The sequence below is a fragment of the Polypterus senegalus genome, chromosome 8, assembly GCF_016835505.1.
Source record: "Polypterus senegalus isolate Bchr_013 chromosome 8, ASM1683550v1, whole genome shotgun sequence".
In the NCBI taxonomy this organism is placed as follows: domain Eukaryota; kingdom Metazoa; phylum Chordata; class Cladistia; order Polypteriformes; family Polypteridae; genus Polypterus; species Polypterus senegalus.
The window spans coordinates 138,238,075-138,264,646 of NC_053161.1; the positions used below are offsets into that span (position 1 = coordinate 138,238,075).

At 38.5% G+C, this 26,572-nt stretch overlaps 1 protein-coding gene across 1 annotated transcript in view; it reads left to right on the top strand.

Annotated features, from left to right (window-relative positions):
• LOC120534319 (thioredoxin reductase 1, cytoplasmic-like) overlaps positions 1 to 26,572 on the top strand; it is a 125,613-nt gene that overhangs the window by 14,597 nt on the left and 84,444 nt on the right. Inside the window, exons 2-3 of the mRNA XM_039761822.1 lie at positions 4,116 to 4,225; positions 19,690 to 19,803. Of these exons, the coding sequence (XP_039617756.1) occupies positions 4,116 to 4,225; positions 19,690 to 19,803 (224 nt within the window). The remainder of the gene's footprint in view (positions 1 to 4,115; positions 4,226 to 19,689; positions 19,804 to 26,572) is intronic.

Below are 26,572 nucleotides of genomic sequence, written 5' to 3' on the forward strand. Positions count from 1 at the left end.
ACAAGAGATGAGAGTGATGCAATTAGTGTAACACTGCTTTCCGTTTACCTCAGAAATCAGAGCTAGGAATGATGTGACACTGTGACAGTGAGGGTTAGCTCCATGCTTCCTGATTCATTTGGGAGCCTCTTCAATCCCAAACCATCAATAGTCATAACCGAGATTAGCTGGGCAAATGAGGACACACACTTGCAGCAAGGGGTTGGTACAACAAGTGTTAAGTGCTTTTATTTAAAATCCAAAATCGAAACAAATAGTGTTCAATAGTGCAAAACAATCTTCAATAAATAATCCAATAAACGTTAAAGTGATTGTGGAGATTAAAAATACCAAATAAATATATCCCTTAAAACAAGGTTAAAATTCTATAGCAGGAAAAATTTCTAAAAAATCAGAGTCCCTGGTGCATCTCTTTAAAACCAATGTCCCTTCTGCTTTCCCAACACGGGGCTTTACAGCAGAAGAGATGCCTAACTGACAGGCACAGCCAACCTGTTCTCCTAGGCTTGGGTGTCTGCTCTCCATGGCTCCCAGCAGGACACCCACTTCAAGCCTCTCCTTGCTCCTTCCGTCTCCTGGTGCCTCTCCCCAGACTTGTGCGGGAGCCCCTATGTGCATCGGGTCACTGCAGCTACTCCATAAAAAAACATTTAGCTGGAGTGACCCTCTTCAGCCTCCAAGCATTGGCCCTGTGCACCCCTAGGGGCTCCCCTACTGGCTGCCTGCCTCTCCTGCACTGGTTCTCTTCTGGTACTTCCTTTCTTCTCCTGGTGTTTAACCTCTGTCTCTCTATCTTTCTCCTTTTCTTCTCTGTCTGTTCTATCAATACTGCTATGTAGACTCCTGTTATCTTACCATGCATAACTGGGTTCAGGTGTGACACACAGCTACCTCTGAGGTGTAAATGAGGTAACTAATTGACGCTTGCATTTGCACATGTGTGCATAATCAGCCTGGCAGCCCAACCATCTCCAGACCAGAGCGCATTCATGCACACCCTCACCTGATTGGAGTCTGCACACTGCTGGTACCTGATTATTTATTTAAAATCTGCTGTATGCCACGGACCACTTATCACGCACACCCAAGTTGCAGTAAAACATTTGAAAAACCAATATGGATGCAACCAGGAAAACATTTGTTATGCTTTCTCAATCAGAAGAAATAACAGTTGATAACAATGCATTACACTGTATTTTGTAGATCCAAACACCGGAGCAACATGTCCACGGATAGCCGGTTTGACTGTACTGTATGTACAACTGATTTAATGCTACACAAATAAACAGAATCGCTATTAAACAGTATATTACTGCAGCTTTCACTATAATCCGTTATGTACATAGCCATTTTAGTCATAATCTTCAATCAGACACAGACTAGCCCTGAGTTTCTGAGTTGAAAATTAAGTTTAGGAACTTTTAAATTCAGACTTTCCACTTCAAATGGAATTCAGTATTATTAGAAACTGAATCAGTCACTTCACTGCATTGACCAGGGATTGACCTTAAAGTACAGTCATGAAGAGGCATTAGATTTTGCTGCTTACTTTTGCTTATCTGCCATTGTTAATTCTATTTTTATTGTGTCCAAATTCATAATAAGGGGCATTATTTTTATGTACATTGTTCTCTATGAAGTATGTGTACATATCATGCACTAATGTGTATATGTGCAACTAGTGCTGCAGCCAAAAATGTTAGAGTTAAAACATTATTGCATATACATGATGTGTATGTATAATGTATGTGCGTGTGTACTATATATTTAATGTAGGTCAGGGTAAAGGGAGCTAAAACCTCTGTTAGCAATTTCATTTGCAAAGCTAATACCAACCCAAGATGGAGCAGCAGGCCATTACAGGGACACTCATAAACAACTGCTTTAACTCATGTTGGGCCAGACATCAATAAACCTTTCAGTTTAGGATATGGGAAGAAATCTGGTGTACCAAAAAAATCAAACAACAAAGACAAGAGGGGATAAAAAGAGTCTAGCTACAAAACCGGAGGTTGTTTTCATAGTTCTAAAGATGAGACTCCCGTCTTTACTTGCTCATCCAATTTTCTGGTCACCCACTGGGTCTCCTTTATTTATTTTTCTCTCGATGCAGGGGTTCTTCAGTCAAGTAATCACTGTGTGATTAAGTTTACTGTCCCTTATGTGACATTGTATTTCCCAAGTGAGATTCTTCTTTGTTCTTTTCTGAAAATTACGTGGTGCAAGTGACGTGAACCACATGGCTTACTTATGATTTGAAAGGCAAGCATTTCTTTGTTGTTTTAGAGAAGTATTTGCTGGGGACCGTGATTCCACCTTTCTAGAGAACTCACCAGTAGATATTGTTTTAAATTTCAGGTAAAATTTAACACATTTATTCCTGTAAAGATAAAATGCTCAGTTTAAAAGCTGTCAAGTAGTATTCAGCACTGTAGAAATTCTGGTTGGAATTTATATTTTCTCATTTTCTTTAACAACTATATTAGCATATTTATTGTTTTTTATGTGTCTTTTCTATAAGGTGCACTCAAGACATGTATACAATAAAGAGAGACCTGTTCAATTTGTTGAAATATTTGTCTCTTGAGGTTTGATTTGTTGAGATTTTAGGATTTGGTTCAAATCAGAGGATTGCTAGTTTTGTCCTGACATAGGAAATATTATTATTGAATGAGGGTGGACTCAGCACTTGAACAAAGCAACAATTTTAGTTTGACCATACCGGCACTTATTGGTAGTGTACCAGTGAGTACCAGCAACCTCTTCACAAATCTTCATGGGATGTACTCCCCAACACCACTGCGATCGATGGTCATTGTATCTCGACAATCTACGTTTCACCATACCGGTACCTTATCTTAGTGTACCAGTGTATACCAGCACCTCTTCAGGAACCTTCACAGAGGACCCTCAACTATTTGGTTCCACTTCAAACACTGGGTGTACTTCATTTTTCACATTAGTGTGTATGTGTAAATGCCTTTTTCTGTTAGAGACAAAGTGTTTGCAATGGATCCTTTTAATTAGTGTTTGAAGCTGAATTTAATTTACTGAGTTTATGCATTGTACACTGTTATACTTGTAGCACACTCAACATCTGGTCACTAGCAACATTAAAGGAGAAAGCACGGCTTTAGCAGATACATTTGCTTCTTAACCTTTTGTTTAATCTAGCACTGAAATATTTTGTATAATTTGTTTTATATCACAAGGGACTGGAATGTATTTGTTACAGATTGCAGTTTGCTAGCAACACAAAAGCAGTATGAAGTTTAACCCCCACTTTCCTATTAATGCAAATTTCATTTATTTATGTGCATAAATTGTGCTTTGACAGTTTCCTCACTCTGCCTGTCTGCATTTTAAATATAATAATTATACTAAAAATAATTTTACAAACCTTGCACCTTTTGAATTTTAATTTAAAGTGCCAGACACAGAAGCTGTTCCTTGGTAAATATTTACTATGCGCCTTAGAAGACAGCAAGGAAAGAGTGTGTATGCTGTTTTTCCTGAAGAAGATTATATAGATCGGATTCAGTCTTGCTTGTAGCAAAATTGAAAAGGTTATATGATGTGCTGTTCCAGCCAGGGCCAGGGCCAGTGCCAGGGCAGACTGGACAGCTTTAAGAGATTTTACATGGATATATCATATTAACTGTAAATGGCAGACATTTTGGTTACAGAGACACTAGTCACTACTTTTAAATTGATTCCCAGTCTGAAGTATCTGTGCTGTGTGTAGTGCAACCAAATCAAATTATATAATGTAATATTTTCAAATTTGCTTCATCCAGTTCAGGGTTTCTGGTGGCCAGAACTTACCCTGGCACCACTGAGTGAAAAGTAGGAATAGGAGAAAGAGTAAAATCTGTAACATTCTACATGCATTTATATAAGCTGCTTGGTCAATAATTCATACTTGCTGATATTTTGACCTGGAAATGGGACAATAACATTATCTAGTTGATGTTTTAGAGCAGCCCAACAAAGATAGTTTATCTTCTTCAGGTACTACTATTATAATGTGACATATCTGGTGACAAATCAGCTGACACTATTCACTCCCTGCCACGGGCATTTTGAGCCACTCACTTTCCTGTTTCTTACTATAGAGGAAAGCAAAGAGATCCAGCAGCCAGGGCAGGATGTAGACGAAGACAGAGTGGTAGCTAATTTGTCTGTGAGCAAACGCAACAGAGACAACTGGGAGAAGAACACACAGGTAATGAATACTTTTATTCACTCCGTTTGATTCCTCCTTTTACTGTCTGCTGTGTTTATTTTCATTAAAATTTTTTTTTACACTTTTCCAGCTTTTTGAAAACATTGTAATATATATTAGATGATAAATATGGAAAGCATTCTCTATCTATCTATCTATCTATCTATCTATCTATCTATCTATCTATCTATCTATCTATCTATCTATCTATCTATCTAGCTAGAATTCTCATATCTGTCTTTACAATAAAAATAATTGTATCTTGTTAATTCCTTCATTTTCTGATCCTGCTTATTTTAAAACCTTGTCAAGATGTGTATGTTATTAATGCTAAACATAAACACGTTTTTAAATATTTTAGTACTATAATGAGTAATACTATAATATATCATTTTAACTTTTGTTCAAATTTTTATTCTTTTATAACTTTTTGTTTAAATGTTTACTTTTTTTTTATTTTTGCATGTATACAAATCTCTTACCTGTACTAAATAGTACCAAAGCAAGAAACAAGAAAAAATTTGTGATATTTTGTCACTGTTTGACTTTTGTTTGATTTTTTCACATTTTTATTCTATGCTGATTTATCAAGAAATATTTAAATAAAACATTATAGTTTCAACTCAGCTCTGTAAACATTCCCAAAAATTTTGACTAATTTAGATTCCTTATTCATGCTTAAATATAGATACAGTATACAGTATATCATGAACATGCAAAAAATACATTTTTAACTGTTTAAAATGTAAGAATTTAAACATTTTGTCTTCTCTGAGTTGAGGATATGGGCTCATATTTTATGGTCTCTTGTGGTAGTGTATCTTTATCCCTTGGTGCGTCTTTTCGTTTTGGTTTTGAATGCTATGAGTTGAGAGATACATTTTATTGTATTACAATTCATTTTTTGTATTTTAGTTGAAACATTTTGTATAAATCTCAAAGTCAAGATTATCATCAGCAACTCTATACACATACATAGTGAGATGAGACAACATATCTTCATAAGCCACAGTATAACGTATAGTGACATACAACAAAGTGCAAGTTGATGTTAAAATAGGATTAAAAGTGCTTCTCGATCATAGGTACCAGAATTCTTCTTCACTCCACATTTTAAAGTTAAAGTGCCAGGAGAAACTGAATATGTAACTTAACCAAGGAGATCATGTAGTGTTGTTACTAATACACTGGACTTTAAACCATAAGCTTGCTGTTTCAATTCCTACCCAAAAGCACATTGTCACTTAGCCTGTGAGAGTTCCAATTGTTAAAAAAAAGAAAGCAAGATATGTAAACTATTTTATTGTGTCCAGATTTTGTAAGTTGCCTTGGCTAAAGACATCAGCCTGATAAGCTGTATCATAACAAATAGGGGGGATGTTCTGTCATGTTTTTTACGAAGGTGAAGTAGATCACAAACTATGGTACTCAAATTTAGAAATACCAGTTGTATATGAGTGGATTATGAATGTCCTGCAGTCTGAGGAAGAAACCCACATGGGAAGTATACATGTTGGTCCCCACACACTGCAAAACAGAACCTTTGTTTTTAAATTCTGGAAAAAATTGACATTTTATCATAAAATGTTTCTACAGACTCTCTAGCTTTTTCATGGCAAAGCTTTTTTTGCGGATTTAAAGAACATGTAGAGTCATATACTGTTTATCACAGTATTTCTGCTACAAGCCCTTTAGAGATTCCATTACTTCTGCACACAAAAACAATACAAGGTGCCAGGGTGTCAAAAGTGTTACTTAACTTGAAAAGGCTAAACACTCATTTCAGTACACTACAGTGGAGTGTCTCCGCAAATGTTTGCATTATAGACGCAGGTGGAACAAACTAGTTTCACTTTTGGCACATTTCAGGTAGCTATTTCACCTCAGAAGGTGCTAGTAGGTGTGGAAGAATGTAACGGGGCTTTTTGCTTACTCTTTCAACCGTTTCATGAGTCTAATGTCTTCCTACGTCATTATAACTTTTACGCCTTTAAAACCTGTGTTCTTGTATCTTACAGGATCACTATATTTAGACCCCAACACTCCCCCAACAAACATCAGGCTGTCGGACAATAAACTGTCCTGAAAGGGGCTCTGGTCAATTTCCACTCTTAGTATGACTCCATCTGTTAGTGAGTAATTCTGGCAGAAAGTATAAGAAATTATTCTTTCCTGTTTACTAACGGAGGAGGGTCTCACTTAGTTGCTGAACAGTATGTGTTAGCGTAGCTAAATTATTAGCTGTTCCATTTATTTATTTAGACAGTTGATAAAGATTGTTAGTTTTCATACTACAGTACTTATAGTCTCTAGTCATCTTTGTAAGTATGTATTTTGAAACTTTAGATTTAACTAGAAAAATGTATAAAAACAAATGGTACTGTATTTAATATATTAAATGGTAAAATTTGATTTAAAGGTGAAGGTGTTAAAAACACATTCATTTTGTACTTATTTCAGTTTTGGATCATTATTATATTAAGATTTTTTGTTTTATTTTGTTTTTTATGTGCTGGCATTTTCTTTAAAACATCTCTGGCAAATTTTGTGGATGTTTCTCATTGATACTGCCATGTTGTTTATGGTTGTGAGTGCCATTGTTAGGCACATGACACATGTATCATGTGATCTATGACATCATAAAATATGACAGTACACTACTCACAGTGACTGAGCTTTTGAAATTAGTTTAGTGTTTTAGCTGCAAATTTTGTTTGTCATGTTGGTTTAGCCTCTGTTTTAAAGGTTTCCGGTTTCTAAACCCTATGTGTATTTATGGTTACTCTTTTGTGGATAATGTTGAAAACAAATCTTTTTCAGCCTTGCACCTTCCAGATAGGCTTCAGATCTGAACATCTCTGTTGAGCGTTATTACAGAAGGTTGCTTCTGATACTGCAGGTTCCATGCTGTTGCCAAATCTGCCACACTCACAGCTGTGCTTCACACCATCTTTGCTCACCTTTGAGAGTGAGGCATCTTATGAAGGTAGAGAACTTGGCAGTGCTTGCTGGCTGATAAAAATAAGTGAAGCAATATTTGAAAGCCGAACAGTCATGTTCTATCTTTTAATAGCGAAAAGTACAGTTTCATGGGGGCATTTTGAATGTTTGGACTTGAGTTCTTCTAGCAGCAGGACACTAGACCAGTGATGTCACAATTCTTTCAGATCTCCCACACAAGAGAGTACTTTACAATATGTGACGGGGCTTGGTGTCCTTACCCAGCCAGGACGCCCCTGCACACTATATTCAGGGGGAGCAGCCATGGACATTGCAATACCTCCTCCTGAACGGTAGTTGGCCACCTCCCTGGGGTGGAACAGTGCCTCGGGTTCCTGCAGGGCATCCTGGGAATTGGAGTTGGGTGCAGTCCTGTTGGGTCCTGCAGGTACCGCTAGGGGGCGATGTATTTGGGACTCCTGAGCCCGTGTGGGCAACCATTTCGTCACACCCAGAAGTGCAGCTGGAAATCAGGGATCAAGCACCTATAAAGGGAGCCAGCGACTACCACCACTCAGTGGCCAGAGTCGGGTGGGAGGAGGACAAAGCTTGGTGAGGAGTGGTGGAGAAGGAAGACGAGATTTGTGTTTATTGTGTGCTTGGGACTGTGTTGTGTCTGTGGGTACAGGAAAGGCATAGCCCACAGACGAAGAAAATAAAAGTTTATTTTACACATACTTCCCGTGTCTAATCTGTGTCAGGTCGGGCGCTATACAGCGTCACTCTTACAAATATTAAAAGTGGAAAAAAAATGACTGATCCCCATTAGTTAGATCATCTATAGGCCCTGTGATTAGTAACAGTCCAATACATTAATAGAGGAGAACGAGAGGATGAAGATAATCTGACTGTAAATCAAAATGGGGATGTGGTCATTGACAGCAATGTTACAAGGCAGAAACTTAAGTTGAAAGCACAGCATCAAGGGTCAAAAAGATGGGAGAATAACAAAAGTCAGACCTTGCAAGCAGTCTCTGAGATGATCGTGGATGCAAAGGAGTCAAGAGCTTAGCACCAATCTTAGGCTAGACAGCATAATATACTCAAATGGTCCATTGTATCTTGGGATTGCTCCATATTTACTGTTGCCAGGCAATTCAGAATCAGAAAACAAATTTCACATTAAGGGTTTGGAGAGAAGCATAATACCTGAGGGAACTGTGGCAAGCAGTGTGAGAATGAGGTTGTCATTCTGAGTGTATATGCAAATAACAGCTTTTAGGAGCAACAAAAGAGCATCACTGATGGTTGCATAAGTATTCAGTGCCTTGGTGTAGACGGACTTCTAAATGCACGGCAAAGCAATGACTAAATATTGCTATCATCCCAATGAAGATTTGCCTCAGGGGTTACACAGTTATGAAGTATCATTACAGATTTTGAAAACATGTGACTCACCTAAGAAATGCAGTGAAATCTGAATCACTGAATTAGATAGACCTTCAAAAGAACACAAAATGTTTCTGAATGGATTTTCAGTCTCAAAGGTATGTCTTGAGTACCCTGTATATTTCATTTGCCAGAACTGGTATGTTCATAAGACTATTCAGCGCTACTGTGTCACACCCCCTTTGCTTTTCTTAACCAGTCCTGATCCTTCACAGCACTCTTTGATGCTTTGTTTGATACCACCAAATTTATTATACAGATTTTTAAGATTGCTTAGGTTGTCTTGATTTATTTTTCTGTAATGTTTTCGAAACATTTCTTGAGCTTTCATTGCTCACCTGTGGAAACTTTTCCAAGGACAGTAACATCAGGGCTTACTACAATTTCACTTTTACACTTTTTGTCTTTGACATTTTAGTATCATTTTGATGGAACTTTGAATTGTATTGAGCTTTCTTAATTGCATGTTTTAACTGATAAGTTCTTGATAAGGACTGGGGCCCTAGTGTTTTGCCAAAAATCAAATCCCAATATCATAGTCAAAAAATAAGTAGTACTGAAATCTAATATAACTAAATAAACATGCTCTAAACCTTTTGTCAACTCTCCAAAAACTCAAATAAATTTGAAGTAAGTATAATTTTGTAGCCTTTCTGCCCCCAGAGTGATAATATCACTGATTGTGGACTTTACCTAACAACTGCTCCACAGAATGGTAGTGCCTTTATAAACAAAATGACAAGAAAAGCAACACAAAAAATAATTAAATTATATTATGCAAATTTTACTTGGAAAAAATGACCTTTATTAAACATGGTCCAAAATTCACTTCAGATGGGAGAACTACCTGATGAATGGAAAGCTGCAAATGCCCAATACACAAAAAAGGGCAAAAAAAGATCCTGATAATTACAGATCAGCAAGTCTTACTGTTGTGCCATGCTAAATTATGTAAACTATAATAAGTAATAGTTTAAAAGAGTACTTTTATATAACTAGTATCCTAAATAACACCCTTTATAGGTTTATGTGAGAAAGATCATGCTAAACGAATCTGTTAGTTTTTTTGAACAGCAATGTGAACTGGGAGAAAAAAGTAAAGATTATGCCATGATTTATTAAGATTTTCAAAAAGTCTTTGATACAGTTCCACAGAGTTAATTTTAAAACTGTCGGTATAAGGGATAACTTGCAAATCTGGAGTTCTATTTGGTTCTTGTTGGTTCATCTTCAGGAAACAAAGTGTTCAGATAACAGGAAATGCTCCACTGCCCCAGAAACTAATAACATAGATTCTAGGATAGCTAGTGAACTTGTGAAATCTGCAGATGATACTAAAACTAGAGGGATACAAGATGTTGAGGAAGCAGTAAAAACAATTCGAAAATCTATGGACAGTCATCAGAACTGGGCAAACACCTGGAACATAACATTTATTATAGGAGAGTACACGTACGTAAAAGAAATATTAATAATACATACACACTGTCTTACAGGAAGTAAACAATGAACAGAGTTTAGGGATTCATACTGATAAAAAAATTCTCATCATCTAAACAATGTGCAGAATCAATTGAATAGATAAATAAAATCTTGGCTATTTTGTAAAAACTAATGAACTTGTATAAGGAAATGTTATGGTCAGACTGTATTATGTAGTCTTTCTCAACCAGGGATGGGATGGGTTGGCATCTCTAGGTCACATGTGGCCATCACTGGGTTGGGAGTGGCCGTCCTTGGGCGGCAAGCACAACAGGAAAAAAAAAGCTGCTCTTCTGCTAATGAGTTGTTGTGACATTCCCATCCGTTCCTCTACATTGCTGCAAGATATATATTTCCTGGTTTTAACACCAGGGGAATCCCCCTGCTCTTCAAATCGTAGATGTTTCACCAAGTGGAACCCCCCCACCACACTCTTCAGTTGCTGGCGGTGGGTCATCTGTGAACTTAAAAAGGTAAAATACTGGTATAATGTACCAGCGATACCACAGCTGGAGTACTGTGTGCAGCAGCACTGGTCACCAGCAATGAAGCAAGTTGTCGAGAGACTAGCAACTGAGTGCATCCCTGGACCACTGTGCATGTTAACTCTGGCAGATTCAAGGAATTAATTATCCTTAGTTTTGATCAAAGAAGTGTCCACGGGGATCTTATCTAGGTCTTTAAATTTCTCATGGATATTAATACAGTTGATTAAGCTAATTTATTTCTTTAGATAATATCGCACTGGTGGGATATTAAGAGAAAGTGCATTTAAGACTGGAAGTGCCACTTTATACAAGAAACAAACTAGGGGCAATCTGGAAAAAATACCAAATGAAGCTGAAGTTGAAACCTTGATAACTTGTGCCAAATGTCTGGATTTGCTATGTACAGTAGACAGCTTAACCATTAGCTTACCAACTGAGCTCAGTAGACTGAATTCTGTCATTTGTTTGTGTGTTGTTTCCTTTGTTCTTATATATATCTGTATGGTTTGCAGCTACAGCTACTGTACATTTCCAAACCTTTTGTCATAAATAGACTCACCCATATTCAAAGTGAAATTTTTCCTAAAATATTTAATCTAGCAGGAAAAATAATAAACTAAATTCTAATCCCTAGGTACTATGGTGGGGCGTGTCTGACGGGTGTTTTTCACTGGGTCTAATTTAATTTATTTATTTTAGAGTGTTGACAAAGCCTGCAGGTTCATAGGTGCTGGCAGGCACATGCACTCGCCTCAATGAGGTAATTGACATTTAGTGGTTGGGCGAGTGCACAATGTCAGTTGAGGCTGTGAACGTGCATTTTAAAAAGTTAGAGATACTAAATAAGGAGTATTATTGGAAGAAAGATAATTATAATCAAAAGAGAGAATGAGAAAGAGAATGAGCGTGAGGAGAGAGCAGAGATAAAGTGGGTTCCATAAAGTCTTGTACAGAAGAGAGAGAGAAGGAGAATGATCCATCATGAAGTGAGGTTCAGATCTGTTGATTAACGTCAACAAGCAGTGATGACAGAATAAAGCAGATAATAGTAAGGAACAGTTCGTAGGGAAGCATAGTTGCCTGGGGATTTGACTCAATTTTTCAGGATGGGGCAGAACTGTGTGTGGTGCTCTGGGTCAGAATCTAGACTTTGTGCAATAATTTTATAAGAACTCTCTCTCAATGTAACTGCTGGGTTCTTTTCAGAAGAAGTTATGCTTTCCATGGACACCATTTATTAGATAGATAGATAGATAGATAGATAGATAGATAGATAGATAGATAGATAGATAGATAGATAGATAGATAGATAGATAGATAGATAGATAGATAGATAGATAGATAGATAGATAGATAGATACTTTATTAATCCCAAGGTTAAATTCACATACTTCAGCAGCAGCATACTTATAAAAAACAATATTAAATTAAAAAGTGATAAAAATGCAGGTAAAACAGACAATAACTTTGTATAATGTTAACGTTTACCCTGCCGGATGGAATTGTAGAGTCGTATAGTGTGGGGGAGGAACGATCTCCTCAGTCTGTCAGGACAGTGACAGCAGTCTGTCGCTGAAGCTGCTCCTCTGTCTGGAGATGATACTGTTCAGTGAATGCAGTGGATTCTCCATGATTGACAGGAGCCTGCTCAGCGCCTGTTGCTCTGCCACGGATGTCAAACTGTCCAGCTCCATGCCTACAATAGAGCCTGCCTTCCTCACCAGTTTGTTCAGGTGTGAGGCGTCCCTCTTCTTTATGCTGCCTCCCCAGCACACCACTGCGTAGAAGAGGGTACTTGCCACGACCATCTGACAGAACATCTGCAGCATCTTATTGCAGATGTTGAAGGACGCCAGTCTTCTAAGAAAGTATAGTCAGCTCTGTGCTCTCTTGCATAGAGCATCAGTATTGGCAGTCCAGTCCAATTTATCATCCAGCTGCACTCCCAGATACAGTATTTATATGTCTGCACCCTCTGCACACAGTCGCCTCTGATAATCACGGGGTCCATGAGGGGCCTGGGCCTCCTAAAATCTGCCACCAGCTCCTTGGTTTTGCTGGTGTTCAGGTGTAAGTGGCTTGAGTCGCACCATTTAACAAAGTCCTTGATTAGGTTCCTATACTCCTCCTCCTGCCCACTCCTGATGCAGCCCACAATAGCAGTGTTATCAGCGAACTTTTGCACGTGGCAGGACTCTGAGTTGTATTGGAAGTGTGATGTATATAGGCTGAACAGGACCAGAGAAGGTATAGTCCCCTGCGGTGCTCCTGTGTTGCTGACTACAATGTCAGACCTGCAGTTCCCAAGACACACATACTGAGGTCTGTCGGAAAGATAGTCCACGATCCATGCCACCAGGTATGAATCTACTCCCATCACTGTCAGCTTGTCCCTAGGAGCAGAGTTTGGATGGTATTGAAGGTGCTAGAGAAGTCCAGAAACATAATTTTTACAGCACCGCTGCCTCTCTCCAAGTGGGAGAGGGATCGGTGTAGCATATAGATGATGGCATCCTCCGCTCCCACCTTCTCCTGGTATGCGAACTGCAGAGGGTCGAGGGGGTGGCGGACCTGTGGCCTCAGATGGTGAAGCAGCAGCCGCTCCATGGTCAATACACTATAGACATTTTACTCCTTGTCTTGGTTTTAATAAGCACTTTGCATTTTATGCACCTAAACCTCAGTCTCTTCACTTGTTGCTGGTCCATGTCAGTTTACAACTATTGATGTCTGTTTGCACAAAGAGTGTGCCAGGTGCAGGCAACTCAGGCAGCACAGGTACATTACTATAAATATTTTATTTTCAGGCCACCTTTTTCAGAGTTTAGAAGATTAAGAACTGCATGTTAGGGATGGGATATGGGTAATTAAGTGGATGTCCAGGGACACAGGGGCCAGGGTAGCACCTTCAACAAAAAGCCGTGAATAGGAAACCCTGGATTTATCATGGCTATATGTGATTTGTCATGTGCATGTGCACGTGCAAAAACAAAAGAAAATGAAAAGAACTCACGAAGAAAAGGTTTCCACGTGCACATGCTTTCTGTACTACCTTTGGTGACACCAGTTAAGAAAACAAAATGTCCCATCATTAGCTTTGTTCAGGAGTTCTCAACCAGGGAAGCACAAGCAGTCTTCTATTTTATTCTTTATTCACATGTATGTCCTGCATGTTACTTTTTGGCATTTACAAATCATTTGTATCAAACATTCCTCTGAACGTTTATGTTTACTGATGTGTAACACCACACTATATGTAAAGTCCACAATTCTCCCATAAGATGTGTCTGTCAGATCAGTTTATTAGAACATTTAATGATGCCTCATGAGTGCATCACATCAAATAGCAATTTCAAACATCATTGGTACAAATAATTTCAAGTTTTTGCATGTTACCGTGAGTCTTTACATTGCATGTTGCTCTTTGCACTTTCTTTTCTAATTTAAAAACATTGTAAAAATTTCTGCTAATAAACTCTTAAGTGCTAACAGTCTATTCTATCATATTTTTATCATATTTCATCCATGTCTACAGACAATAATTCACAGCTTTTCCACTCTTATAATAATAATATGCAAAAAAAAAGTCTATCTTCAGCGAAGTCTTTGAGCTCAGAAACCATTTATTGACTCATTTTGTGTTTATTAATTAGGACATTGAGACGTGTTGAATTATGGCAAGTTTTTTACAATATAAAATCATCTGCCGTAGACAACCTTAGAGGGCTCTCCAATATAAGTGTTTGTTATTTGTGAAAGTTAACAATTTAATGGCGAAAGCTATTCAAGTAAATTGTAGACAGTATTTTTTATTGACTAATTTGTACACACTGCGTTGACAGTTCATTTTTGTTCTTAGTAGTTGTACAAAGGTTGTCCCATTTCTCTTTGTTCAGTGCTTCATTTGTATTGTTTGTGTAGATCTGATTTCAAAAATATCATTACAGGGTAAATATTGTAGCGATTTCCCCATAACAGGTTCAGAAGGAAGGCACAGTAGGATAAAGAAGTGATTGCAGAAAGGTTTGTCACAACACTGTAAGATCCATCCATCCATCCATTATCCATCCATCCATTATCCATCCATCCATTCATCCATTATCCAACCCGCTATATCCTAAATACAGGGTCACGTGGGTCTGCTGGAGGCCAGTCCCAGCCAACACAGGGCACAAGGCAGGAAACAAATCCCGGGCAGGGTGCCAGCCCACCACAGACACTGTAAGATGAAAATATGAATCTAAAATAAAAAAAAGGAAATTGAACAGGAACTCTTTACGATTATCTATAAACCTCTCATTGTTGTGGCCCTGAGAAACGACCCCTAAAAGAAAACACTGGTTCCCTACACAGAATTCAACCGCCACCATGCTTCTACCTCACCCTTATATACCACACCTTCCCGTTGTCCCCTGAACCATCCAGAAATCTCCGCTTCAATTTCCAACTCCTCCATCCAAGGTACCACCTCTTTTTTTGCTTCTAGCATCGATCATTTCCCTGACAGCAGTCCTTCCTCTCCTTAAAACTCAACAGTCCCTCAGCTTCCAGGCTTCAATATTATATGTGTAGGCCTAACATTTAGTGTCCTTTTCAAGGAAACAAGTTGATTCCTTATTGTGTGGCCCATTTAGCCTGTTGACACCAGAGCAGCTTCCCTCAGAAGAAGGCCAATACCTGGATTAGTGGGTGTGCTAAAAGAAAAAAGTCTACTAATGTGGTCACTGTGATGAAATTGATAATTTTTTTCTTAGAAATGATGAAGCCTCACAGCAATAGGATTTACCTTTAACATATCATTTAACATTTACCTTATCTTTATTCCTCTTGTTGCACTGAGCATGTATATGACAAAAGAATTTCCCTCGGGATAAATAAAGTTCCTATCTATCTATCTATCTATCTATCTATCTATCTATCTATCTATCTATCTATCTATCTATCTATCTATCTATCTATCTATCTATCTATCTATCTATCTATCTATCTATCTATCTATCTATCTATCTATCTATCTATCTATCTATCTATCTATCTATCTATCTATCTATCTATCTATCTATCTATCTATCTATCTATCTATCATGTCCAGGTCTGACTGGGCACCTAATGTGGCATTTCGTGTGGATGTCAAATAACTGCCCATAAGCAAGTGAACAACATTAGTGTGTTTAATAATGACGGAGCTAAGGTCCTACCTGATGATCAGCAGCAGAACCCTAACAGTGTTTTTGTAGAACCTGAATAAGGTCTACCGTGAAGAAGATTTTACAGTAAGTAAGGGTTGCCATTGTCAAAAGAAGCCATTTTGTTTTTATTAGCCTAGTTTCAATTTTTTTGTTCTGCACTCTGTTTCACACTTGTACTGTAGATTATCCTGCTTTTGTACAGATAGCTAAAAGGTATTGTGCTTTGCCTTATTCTGTTGATGTGTTATGTTTCGAATTGTAAGAATTGAAGAGAGTAGTGCTGTAACTATTCTTCTTATTTAATGTCCCTATTTCATCTTGTGCATTTTGTTCACTTTTTGTTATACTGCTTTAGTACATATAATTACAAGGGAAGTGCCCAGGCATTATTTATTTATTTATTTTTTATTTTATTTTTGGGCAAAATGAACTAGGTAAAGTTATAAAGATATTTTTTAGAAAGCCAAAGGTAGTAGTTTTGTGGCCGTTGAAAAGAACAGTAAGACACTGATTTATAAAGCATTACCAATCAATAATTGATAACATGGATTCTAACACCCCTGTGAAATCTGAGAAAACTGATGCAGTTGCCAGATCAGATGTTTGTCCTTTGAAAGCTTGTTTGCTTTTAATCTTTAATACTTTCTGATTATTTTTTTTTAGGTGTATTGTAAATTGCATTCAATTTGTCTCAATATGGCAGCTCTGGTGATGCTGGTGCCCAGGTGGCACACCATATTATCCTAATCTGGCCCTGATGTATATAGTTAGTATAGTCACATGATTTTTCTTGATCTTGTAACTGATGCTGGTTTAATTCAACATAAAAGCCAGACGCAGCAGCTCTCCAGGTAAGGTCACTGCCTGTCTAGAGGTTTGCTGCTGTATTGGGTTGAATCGTTGATGATAAACAGAGCTATTGATGCCTGGTTTAGCCATTGAGCAAGACAGGCATGTGCTTCTTGTCAGCCTATTTAGTCTTCCGAATAATAACATGCATTTTTTTTGTCTTTGTCCCTTTTGTTAATTTCAGGTGTTCATTCAGATGGCAGATGGCACATTTTTCTAAGACTTTCTTTGACATTGACCTGTTCTGTTTAAAAACACTTAGTCATGCTAAGTGGATTTTAGATAACAGGAAACTATTAACGAAAAATGGATTTTCCATATTGCTTTGGACGGCTCATCTGAATGCTGCCCCATTCTTGAACCTCTAAGCCCTTAAATGCAAAATTAAAGTAATGGGTAGGGTGAGTAGTAATCAGAAATGATAACTTAAAGGCTTAAACAAAACAAGTATCACATCTGTAGGAGCCCCACTGATTTTCAGCAAGCATGGAGTGCTGACCACCCTTGTACAGTATGTGATGTGGTGGTGTATTCGCTTACTCATCCAAACATCCTTCTTATCATCTCTTTATGTGCCTGCCTAATCTGATTCTCCTCCAGAGCCACTAGAATTGTAAGTTCTCAAACTATAAAATAAAAAAAAATGAAGAAACAGAATCTCAATGTATTTGTAAAACACATTGTTCCCATGTACAGCATAACACGCTGATATAAATCAGATTTGTTTGTGTAAAATCTTTGTTTTACTAAAAATACTTGTAGCTAATATGTTTGCATATTTCTTCCCCTGCTCCACTCAGAAGATCAGCTAGGAACTTTTTTTTTGGTGTACAGAATTTCTTTTTTTCTGAAATAAGCGGCGCTCAAGAGTTTTTTATTTTTTTTCTGTCTCTGTGATTACGAGAACAACAACATTTATTTTTATAACACATTTTCATATGCAGGATGTCGTTCAATGTGCTTTACAAAATATCAAAAAGTTGCAGAAAAAGAAACTAAACTAAAAAAAAGGAAACTATATTAGGTAAGAATAATATTGAATAAGTAGGAAAAAACAATATAACAGACATATAATTAGTGGAAAAGTAGAGTCCTTTGTGACAGATAGGGGTCACTTTTGACCCCTGAACCCTCAGACAACACGTTCAGACACCAGGTAAAAGTCCCAATATAGAATTTATTTTTACAATAATGTGCACAAAGCACCTCCACCTCCACTATCAATAAACAATACAATAATCAATAATAATAACAACAATAACCAATCCTCCAGTCCCAGCAGCTCCGTCACACTCCCACCCAACTCCGGCTCAGTCTACTGGGTTTTCCCATCGTCCTTTTATATTCCCTGACCCAGAAGTGCTTCTTTCCCTCAGTCCATGTGACTTCATAGCACTTCCGGGTCAGATGAAAACTTCTTCTTCTTCAGCCCGGCTATAAAAATACTTGTGCCTCCCTACAGCGTCCCCTGGCGGCCCCCATGGTATCCAGCAGGGCTGTGAAGTAAAACTCCAATGTCCCCGATGCCCTGCTGGAATTCGGGGCCCCTCCATGTTGCAGGAAGGACTCCATCTAGCGGTGTGGGGGTATTAGCCAGGATAAACTGACGGCCATATATCACACCTTATATATATATAGAATTGTTTTTTTAAGTCTTTAAAGTTGAATTCAGTGGTAAGGTCAGATGGCTGGAGAGAACAGAAAAAAATAAAAAAGAAGATAAAAATGAAATCGTCAGCGGTTCCAAGGCCAAAAGACCACCCAGCCCCCACTGGGCATTCCATGTAATATAAATGTTCTTAAGCCGTTCCTCATAGTTCCCAGTCTATTTTTCAAGAAGATTTGATGCAGTGAGTCCTGTGAAAAGGTTTTTCGGAATTTAACCTATTAAAATATCTGATTGGAAAAAATGTCTGTGAATGTTTAACTTAAGTGGAATGCTACTGCCGCTTGGCAGCAGGCACAGGTTATATTTTGCATAACATCGTCTTCTTGTAAATATTAATCTTGGCACATTTTTCTTTTCAGAATTTTTTAAATTATAGCAATTTAGTTCAAAGAATTGTTTCCAGATATTTACAAAAATTACGTAAACACGTATCACAAGAAACTTTGGGTCTTAGCACCACTTTTTTATTTGTTGTACAAACATGACCGCATTTCATGTGTGAATTCAGAAGGAACAGTCAAGGGTGCTGATGACACACTGCTGTTGTTTTATTCATGGATTGTGAAAGTTTGCATACATAAATTAAGTCGCAGAAGTGAAGAAGTGGTGGAGGCTAAACAATCTGGAAATTAAATTTCATGAAAGCACAAAGAGGTGATGGACTTTAGGCATGGCAGAAGATTCCTCTCACTTTAATACATCAGCAGCCACGTTGTAAAAAGATAATGTGGGAGGTCAATACATTTTGTACAGTCAACGAAAGGTAACTGGGGACTGATCTTTCTCTGACAAGTAAATAAATTTAACTTATTTAACTGGCTGACAGCTGTATCCAAGGCAGCGTACAACAATGATACACTTGGTTACATTTCTTTTTGTTTTTCCAACTGGATCACTAGCAGGTCAAGTGGTTTGCTCATGGTCACACAGTGTCAGTAGAGGAATCTGAACCCACAAACTCAGGGTTCGAAGCCAATTAAAAACTGTTTTGTAGTTCTTTTTTATCCATCCATCCCACTATATCATAACCACAGGTTCACGGGGGTCTGCTGGAGCCAATCCCAGCCAACACATGGCACAAGGCAGGAAACAAACCCTGGGCAGGGCACCAGCCCCCCACAGGGCACATACACTCCCCAAGCACACACTAGGGACAATTTAAGACCGCCGATGCACCTAACCTGCATGTCTTTGGACTGTGGGAGGAAACCGGAGCACCCAGAGAAAACCCACACAGACACGGGGAGAACATGCAAGCTCCACGCAGGAAGGACCCGGGAAGCGAACCCAGGTCTCCTAACTGCGAGGCAGCAGCACTACCACTGCGCCACCGTGCTGCCCTGTTCTTTTTTATTTTATACAGGAAATAATTTTTATATTTTTTATTTCCTCTTACAGTTTGGCAGAGTGCAACATCTGCTTGAAATGGGCAAAGAAGATAAAACCTTACATTCATATGACTATGACCTTATAGTCATTGGAGGTGGATCTGGAGGCTTGGCGGCTGCAAAAGTAAGATGCCCCCTTCTGTAGAAAAGTATCTCCAACAGTAAAATCATCTTATCTGTTGTTCTGACCTCCTGTCACTGTATGTGCAATGCTGTTGCTTGTTTTAATTCTGCTTTGTAGTTTCTCCATTACTTTTATTCACTTTACAAATGTAAGTATTTATTATAGTCCTGCAATGAATTGATTGATAGATAGATAGTACTTTGTTCATCCCAAGGGGAAATTTAGCTTTTTACAGAAGCTTAGTAAATAAATATTATAAAAACAACAGCAAACTCCCTCAAATACACACCAGAATTATTAAAAGGAAAGAAAACCTCTTGACTTGACTAAAAATAAAAGGAGCAGATACAATCAAAGTGAGTGTACCACAAAATCTGTCAACACAGACCTTACGAACTCAAGAATTAACTCCATCTGTACCCACAGCTTCTTCTGTGTGAAGCCTCCTTAGTTGTCTCCTTCACTTAATCATTAGTTACACACAGCCTATACTGATGATCCATGGTGGACTCATTGGTTAAAGTGGTAATAGTTGTTGGTGCAGTAGGAATGGTGTAGGGGTGGAAGGAGGGAGATTCTAATAAAAACTGCTTTGTGTTGTTAGCTTTATCCACATTCCCTCCTTGCACCTAGTCTCTGCATTGCCTAGTCCATTCCAAAGCTCCATAAGCTTTCTTGCCTTCACCTCCTTTGCTGCTTCTCCAGCGCACACTGCAAACCCTTCAGAGCTTTGTTTTTTTATTTTTTTTACAGGATTTGAATTTTCTCTTCTTCTCATTCAAGAGGCTTTTAGCTCCTTTTTAATTCAGGGCTTATTGGTGGGAAAGCTGCACACAGTTTTTGAGGGTACAATAGTATCAACGCAGAACTTAATGTAGTCTTTGATGCAGTGTCTGCTAGGAGTACAATTTTATGAGTTTGTGTTTAATTAAGTACCTTGAATTGAGCACACAGCCTTAACCTCAAGTTTTTACAATCATAGTTTAAAAGCAATGCTTATAATTTCAGAACTAGAAGAAAAAAGTATAATATGCATAAAAGCTCTTAGGTTTTTATCAAAATCCAAATCTTGACTAAAGAGAGATCTGTAGCACAGGGATTTCAAGTATCATGTGAATGACGTCAAATAACGCAACATGCAAAAACGTGTCCCCTGGCAAACAGAAGTTGCATTATATATTTATATATATATATATCTCTACTAATAAAAGGCAAAGCCCTCACTGACTCACTCACTCACTCACTGACTCATCACTAATTCTCCAACTTCCCGTGTGGGTGGAAGGCTGAAATTTGGCAATCTCATTCCATACAGCTTCCTTACAAAAGTTGGGCAGGTTTCATTTCGAAATTCTACGCGTAATGGTCATAACTGGAAGCTATTTTTCTCCATATACTGTAATGGAGTTGAGCTCGATGGCCGTGGGGGGCGGAGTTTCGTGTGACATCATCACGCCTCCCACGTAATCACATGAACTGACTGTCAACGCAGTACATAGAAAACAAGGAAGAGCTCCAAAAAGTGCTGAAGAAAACATGCATTATATAATTGAGAAGGCAGCGAAACAATAAGAAGCGAGTGAGTGACATATACAACCATATTCATGAGTGCTGCTACTTCGGAAACAAAGCACGGTGTAAACCTAAAGTTTAAATTAAGTTCATAGACAGGCTGCCGCTGGCATTTGTCATGCCCACGGCTAATGTGGGATACAAGTTTAATGAGAGGACGCAGGATATAAACGAGAGTTTTGATCACTTTGCAACTAAGTTAAAATTGCAGGTGAAGGGCTGTGCTTATGCAAATTCCGAGAGACTGTGTTTGTGGGAGGATGGACAGTTAAGGCGGGTGGGGGAGTGTTTTATCTTGGTAGAGTAATATATATATTGCTCTACTTTCCCCTATTGTATTATTAATATGTAGCCTTAGAAGGCCTAATCTCACAGACTTACCACTGTATATAACTTATCCCCACCTTCCCTTCTATATCTACAACCTTAGGCAATTAGATGTAGTATAAAGACAAGCAGGAGTTAAGTTCTCATCAAACTGGTTTAAGACACATCCCCCCAAATCCTGTCATAAAATTACAAAGAGACAGTCATAAAAAGTGGGGGGGTTTGCAAACATGAATACCTCTCACCACTTGGTTTGCCTAAATTATAAATAAAGACATACAAAACATTTATCAAGTTATATGCAAAATCCCACATCACAACAGGGAGTCACGTCATCATCTCCCCTCCCATTCATCTTATTTCACTCTGAGCTGAGCTCAGCAGCTAACGCAGTTTTGTGGAACCAACTTTGTGACGCTGCCACCACATACTCACAGAAGAATCCACAAAGTAATACACACGCTGCCTCTAGAGTTTCTCCACACTCTGAATCCTCCAGGCACTACTTACAAAAGGTTACATTGACAATCGTGTTACGTTATTTTTAAAATGTTTCCTTTTCTTAGCACAAGCACAGCTGAGAAGCCTCAATGCATGTACTCCATAACGCGTTAAAAAATAACGCATTTAATCACACTTTACATTCCAAGCAAAGGGGAACTTCTGTCAATGCATGATTTCCTGGTACACCGATTACATTGATGCACACATCAGAGCTACAAAAATGTAACAGTCAGGTGATCCAACTTTTCAACTGCCGTGCCGAGAGACTATTTCAAGTAAAATTCAACAGCTTTATGACACTGAAAAGCAAGCAAAATTAGATGCATTACAGAAAGCGGACTTAGATACAAAGTGATCAAAACTCTCGTTTATATGCTGCGTCCTCTCATTTAACTTGTATCCCGCATTAGCCGTGGGCATGACAAACGCCAGCGGCAGCCTGTCTATGAACTTAATTTAAACTTTAGGTTTACACCGTACTTTGTTTCCGAAGTAGCAGCACTCATGAATATGGTTGTATATGTCACTCGCTCGCTTCTTATTGTTTCGCTGCCTTCTCAATTATATAATGCATGTTTTCTTCAGTGCTTTTTGGAGCTCTTCCTTGTTTTCTATGTACTGCGTTGACAGTCAGTTCACGTGATTACGTGGGAGGCGTGATGATGTCACACGAAACTCTGCCCCCCACGGCCATCAAGCTCAACTCCATTACAGTATATGGAGAAAAATAGCTTCCAGTTATGACCATTACGCGGAGATTTTCGAAATGAAACCTGCCCAACTTTTGTAAGGAAGCTGTAAGGAATAAGCCTGCCAAATTTCAGTCTTCCACCCACACGGGAATTTTAACTTTAACAGATACGACAGTTCATAATATCCACGCAGACTTGCACGTAAGAGCGGGAGTCATTCATTTTAAGAAGCAGCGAATTGCACCGATACGAAATAGCCTACCCATTTAATTATTTAAGAATGGATAAATAAATTAAGATTTTGTACAATGTTTTTCATTTTTCTTCCTTCATGGATTCTGCCACCCCCAGCAACAGTTGCTCGCACCCCAAAGACTGTATATATGTGTATGTATATATATATATATATATATATATATACAGTGGTGTGAAAAACTATTTGCCCCCTTCCTGATTTCTTATTCTTTTGTATGTTTGTCACACAAAATGTTTCTGATCATCAAACACATTTAACCATTAGTCAAATATAACACAAGTAAACACAAAATGCAGTTTTAAATGATGGTTTTATTATTTAGGGAGAAAAAATCCAAACCTACATGGCCCTGTGTGAAAAAGTAATTGCCCCTTGTTAAAAATAACCTAACTGTGGTGTATCACACCTGAGTTCAATTCCGTAGCCACCCCCAGGCCTGATTACTGCCACACCTGTTTCAATCAAGAAATCACTTAAATAGAAGCTGCCTGACACAGAGAAGTAGACCAAAAGCACCTCAAAAGCTAGACATCATGCCAAGATCCAAAGAAATTCAGGAACAAATGAGAACAGAAGTAATTGAGATCTATCAGTCTGGTAAAGGTTATAAAGCCATTTCTAAAGCTTTGGGACTCCAGCGAACCACAGTGAGAGCCATTATCCACAAATGGCAAAAACATGGAACAGTGGTGAACCTTCCCAGGAGTGGCCTGCCGACCAAAATTACCCGAAGAGCAGAGACGACTCATCCGAGAGGTCACAAAAGACCCCAGGACAACGTCTAAAGAACTGCAGGCCTCACTTGCCTCAATTAAGTTCAGTGTTCACGACTCCACCATAAGAAAGAGACTGGGCAAAAACGGCCTGCATGGCAGATTTCCAAGACGCAAACCACTGTTAAGCAAAAAGAACATTAGGGCTCGTCTCAATTTTGTTAAGAAACATCTCAATGATTACCAAGATTTTTGGGAAAATACCTTGTGGACTGATGAGACAAAAGTTGAATTTTTTGGAAGCAAATGTCCTGTTACATCTGGCGTAAAAGGAACACAGCATTTCAGAGAAAGAACATCATGCCAACAGTAAAATATGGTGGTGGTAGTGTGATGGTCTGGGGTTGTTTTGCTGCCTCAGGACCTGGAAGGCTTGCTGTGATAGATGGAACCATGAATTCTACTGTCTACCAAAAAATCCTGAAGGAGAATGTCCTTCTGGCCATCTGTTCGTCAATTCAAGCTGAAGCGATATTGGGTGCTACAACAGGACAATGACCCAAAACACACCAGCAAATCCGCCTTTGAATGGCTGAAGAAAAACAAAATGAAGACTTTGGAGTGGCCTAGTCAAAGTCCTGACCTGAATCCAATTGAGATGCTATGGCATGACTTTAAAAAGGCGGTTCATGCTAGAAAACCCTCAAATAAAGTTGAATTACAACAATTCTGCACAGATGAGTGGGCCAAAATTCCTCCAGAGCGCTGTAAAAGACTCATTTCAAGTTATTGCAAATGCTTGATTGCAGTTATTGCTGCTAAGGGTGGCCCAACCAGTTATTAGGTTCAGGGGGCAATTACTTTTTCACACAGGGCCATGTAGGTTTGGATTTTTTTTCTCCCTGAATAATAAAAACCATCATTTAAAAACTGCATTTTGTGTTTACTTGTGTTATATTTGACTAATGGTTAAATGTGTTTGATGATCAGAAACATTTTATGTGACAAACATGCAAAAGAATAAGAAATCAGGAAGGGGGCAAATAGTTTTTCACACCACTGTATATATATATGTATATATATATGTGTGTATGTATATATATATATGTATTTGTGTGTACATATGTGTGTGTATGTATATGTATGTGTGTATATGTAGATATGTATATATATATGTATATATATGTGGATGTATGTGTATATATGTATGTATATATGTGTGTGTGTATATATATATATATATATATATATATATATATATATATATATATATATGACAGAAACACTCATAACAGTGACAAAACAATTACATTGACAATCATGTTACGTTATTTTCAAAATGTTTCCTTTTCTTTTTCATTACTTTTTTAACACACTACTTCTCCGCTGCGAAGCGCGGGTATTTTGCTAGTATATATATATGTGGTGGGCCATCGGGGCCTGCAAGGCCTTCTCTGCTGGCCTAAAAAATATTTGAATCACAAACTGATATTAATTATATTTTGTCCATGAATACTTATTAAATAATTCCAAATAGTCTGTCCGCTTCCTTTCATAGCTTTTCTGATGGTTGTGCTGCTTCCAGACGTGTATTTTCGTATTAAAGCATTTAACCAATCACATTTCAGCCATCATTTGTTACCAGGCAGAGTCAAGGTCAAAGAGGCCTTCACAATCCGTTCTGCAGGCCCTCTAATGCAAAATAAATGTCGATTAAACTGTTGCTTCAACCAATCAGATTTTGAATTGGTGTTAGTAGGGCCCTCTAGCAGGCGTACGGCAACGTCACTGTATTCAGACCCATTGATTGGATAGAAGCCGATATGAGGAACTCTACGAGGCCACTGAACGCACTGCAGGTGCTCCGAGCGCACGAAGAGGTCAAGCACAAGATCCTCGTGCGCACTACGGCCAACTCCATGGCAGGATTCTGCACAATATTATTTGCTACATCTACAAGTGCAAGTTAAAAATGTAACCATGCAAAGCGAAAGCCATATATCAACAACACCCAGAAACGCAGCCAGCTTCTCTGAGCACAAGCTCATCTAAAATGGACTGACGCAAAGTGGAAAAGTGTTTTTGGAAATCATGGACGTCGTGCCCTCCGGGCCAAAGAGGAAAAGGACCATCCAGGTTGTTATCAGCGCAAAGTTCAAAAGCCAGCATCTGTGATGGTATGGGGGTGTGTTAGTGTCCATTACATGGGTAACTTGCACATCTGTGAAGGCACCATTAATGCTGAAAGGTACATAGAGGTTTTGGAGCAACATACGCTGTCATCCAAGCAACGTCTTCTTCAGGGACATCCCTGCTTTTTTCAGCAGGACAATGCGAAGCCACATTCTGCATGTGTTAAAACAGCGTGGCTTCGTAGTAAAAGAGTGTGGGTACTAGACTGGCCTGCCTGTAGTCCAGACCTGTCTCCCATTGAAAATGTGTGGCGCATTATGAAGCGCAAAATACGACAACGGATATCCCAAACTGTTGAGCAACTGAAGTTGTACATCAAGCAAGAATGGGAAAGAATTCCACCTACACAGCTTCAACAATTAGTATCCTCAGTTCCCAAACGCTTATTGAGTGTTGTTAAAAGGAAAGGTGTTATAACACAGTGGTAAACATGCCCCTGTCCCAGCTTTTTTGGAACGTGTTGCAGGCATCAAATTCAAAATGAGTGAAGATTTGCAAAACAACAATAAAGT